This window comes from Cicer arietinum, chromosome 3 (genome assembly GCF_000331145.2).
Source record: "Cicer arietinum cultivar CDC Frontier isolate Library 1 chromosome 3, Cicar.CDCFrontier_v2.0, whole genome shotgun sequence".
NCBI classification, from domain to species: domain Eukaryota; kingdom Viridiplantae; phylum Streptophyta; class Magnoliopsida; order Fabales; family Fabaceae; genus Cicer; species Cicer arietinum.
The window spans coordinates 18330838-18333870 of record NC_021162.2 but is presented as its reverse complement, the minus strand read 5'-3'; the positions used below and the strand labels follow the sequence as shown (position 1 = coordinate 18333870).

The following is a 3033-nucleotide window of genomic DNA, read 5'->3' as shown; positions in this document are numbered from 1 at the left end:
TATATATATATATATTTAATTTTCAGAATAAACATACATATATACACACATATATGGAAATAGATCGCAGTTGGATGTACGATATAAATTTTCTTGGAAGGAAGGATCTTAAACAACGTTTTGCTAACAAGGTTAAAGACTTTCTCAATTTTACGAGAGTGCAGAAAATTGTTGAAGATGAAGGGGGATGAGATATCCATGTTGTTTATGTCGATGTAGATGGTTTAAGAGTGAAGATGAAATAAGAGTGCATTTATATGTAGACGGTTTTCGTCATCTTCACATCAACTTCCTCAACCTCAACAAGATCAAACTTCATACTGACCAACTATGCCAACAGCTGGCTTGATCAGACCAGATTTAAATCAACCTCAACTTGCTATGACTCCTCCTTCGGCTAGTGATGGTGCAATTGAAGATGAAATCCAATTTCAAACCATGATGTCTCCTCCAACACAAATTAATAATACTTTTGAGGGACTTCTGTCATCGGGTAAATTTCAGTAAATAATGATGGAGGGAGTTGAGCGATTGATCAGAGGAGTTATTACGTTGATTGATGTACTTCAATAATATTTGATAATTTTATTTTTGGTTTGTATGAAAACATTATATCTTGTCCTATTTAATTATGGTGTGTTTAATTTTTAGTTTTTATGACATGATTTGTTAATTTTGAAATGTTTTATTTGGTTTGGTAGTAATTACTTTAATTAATATTAATATTATATTTTATATATAATAATATTTTAAATTTTAAATTTAAATATTATATTTTAAATTTTAAATTTTCATTTATATTGATATTAATTTATTATATATAATATCATTTTTTAATATTAATTTTGAATTTAATAAAATTATTTTTTTAATAAAGTCAAAATTTTGTGGCGGCCTAAACCCTCACAAAATATTTATTTTTTAATTCGTTTCATCCTTTGTTGCGGCCTAAGCCCTCACAAAAGGAGATATTTATGGCGGCCTGGAACCCCACAAAAGCTTAATTTTAAATATCAACTATAACATTTGTGGCGGCTTAAACCCTCACAACAGGAGGCGTTTGTGGCGGCCTTTACCCTCACAAAAGGTAACGAAAAATTCAAATTTTGTGGCTGTTTTGGACGCCACAAAGGTTTGTGACTAGCTTATTTGTGGCTGCCTAAGGCCGCCACAAATATCTCTTTTGTGGCTGCTTTCCCTCCCCTCACAAATCCCATGAATTCTTGTAGTGTCCTTCCTTTTGAGAAAAACTTGTGATTTGATTTCTCAAATCTGCAGTTTTGCTTGGCAGGAAATATCTAACAATGAATGTTTGCTTTAACTGATCCCATGTGGAAATGAATCCGGAAGGCAATGAATGTAGCCAAGCTATAGCTATATCCCTTAATGACCAAAGGAAAAGTCTTAGTCTAATGGCGTCACTAGTCATTCCATTCATTTTCAAAGTATCACAATACTCTAAAAAAATAGACAAATAGATGTTTGGATCATCCGTTGGAGTACCAGATAATTGGTTTTGTTGTACCATAGATAGAAACGAAGGTTTTAATTTAAAATTGTTAGCCTCTACTGTCAGGCATGCAATACCTGACTGCGGTATTGTCGCATTGGGAGAGGAATATTCTTTCAAGGTTCTATTTTCAGCCATTTTTAAATCTTTTTCTTGTTCATAAATGTTTTTCTCTCTTCTTCTCCTATGAAAAAATCTTTCCATCTCGGCTATTGGTTCGACCAGATTCCCAAGACTTCGAATTCTTCGCATTCAAATAGAGAAAAATTATTAATAAAAAAATATACAAATGAAAAATGAAAATTTTAGTCTAATCCATATAGAAAAAGAGAATTAATATAAAAAAAATTAAATTCTCGGCAATGGCGCCAAAAACTTGATAAGACCGCAAGTGCACGGTATTATCGCATAGTAAAAATTATCGTACTCACAAGGACTTTGTTATGAGTACTAATGTCTCTTTACTATGAGAATTAGCTAAAATAGTAAATGTTGATAATGATTTTTGGTTTAAAATTCGTAATAAAAATAAAGCAGTGGGATTGTAGTTTTTCACAATGATGAATACAATAAAATTAACCTTCTTTGAGTTATGAGTGTTAAACTCTAAAAAATCAGATAAATAATTATAACTAATGCCTTCTTTTAAAGAACAAAAATGTATTTTAAACTAATAACCAACCTATTTTCATGATTGATGTATTAGCAAAATCCTTTAAGAGAAGATATCTTTCATGATTTTAAGAGAACTAAAATCTATTTTCATGATTTTAAGAGAACTAAAATTTATTTTCATGATTTGATTCTCTTGTCCAATCTTAGGGGTCAAATATCAAATCTACCTTTCGGTATATTATTTGATATCTAAGTATGAATATGATTCTTACTAAGATTGGATTAAATGATCAACGCCCATGACAAAAAGAAATAGAAATTATTAGAGATCCAACATTGAAAATCCTACAATCTCAAGACAAGGAAGATCTACTCACATATGATCATAGTAGAAGAGTCAAGACTTAAATATAAAAACATTGGAAATATAAAATAATAGAATAAAATAACAAAGCAAAAATAGAAAATTGAATACTATTTAAACTAGAAAATTTATAAGAGAAATACAAGAACAAAAGAAAGAGTAACAAAATATTGTGAGTAGGAATGTGTGTCTAAAATTGTGTATTTTCGCCCTTTTTATTGCCTAAGTGCCTTCATGTGCTTTAATTACAAGTAACTATCAGAATTTCACAGAAGAAAAATGGTTCAGCAACATGAGATGAGCAGATTATGACCATAATTGCCATTACTGCTAGACAATAATAGGTTCAGTAGGAGAAGACGAACAAATTATGGCCATAATGGCCATTATTGCCAAACAGTAATCCGTGTTGATTTGGAGCGACAAATTCTTGTTTTCTTTCTCGTTAATTCATTATGGCCGTAATGACCATTATGGCCAAGCAGTAATGCTTGCTTGAAATTGAGTTGCTTTCATTTTGTTGATCAGGATGCCCCATGACTGC

At 30.8% G+C, this 3033-nt stretch overlaps 1 protein-coding gene across 1 annotated transcript; it reads right to left on the bottom strand.

Moving 5' to 3' along the window:
* Nucleotides 1-1204: 1204 nt before the first annotated feature.
* On the bottom strand, nucleotides 1205-1648 carry LOC140919671 (uncharacterized). Its single transcript, XM_073366278.1, has one exon. It carries the CDS (start codon nucleotides 1646-1648, stop codon nucleotides 1205-1207), a length of 444 nt encoding a protein of 147 aa, XP_073222379.1.
* Between the last annotated feature and the right edge of the window lie 1385 nt (nucleotides 1649-3033).

What these genes read in the sequence shown, in the direction of transcription:
- LOC140919671 (XM_073366278.1), bottom strand. Translation starts at nt 1,648, where the DNA reads ATGGCTGAAAATAGAACCTTGAAAGAATATTCCTCTCCCAATGCGACA.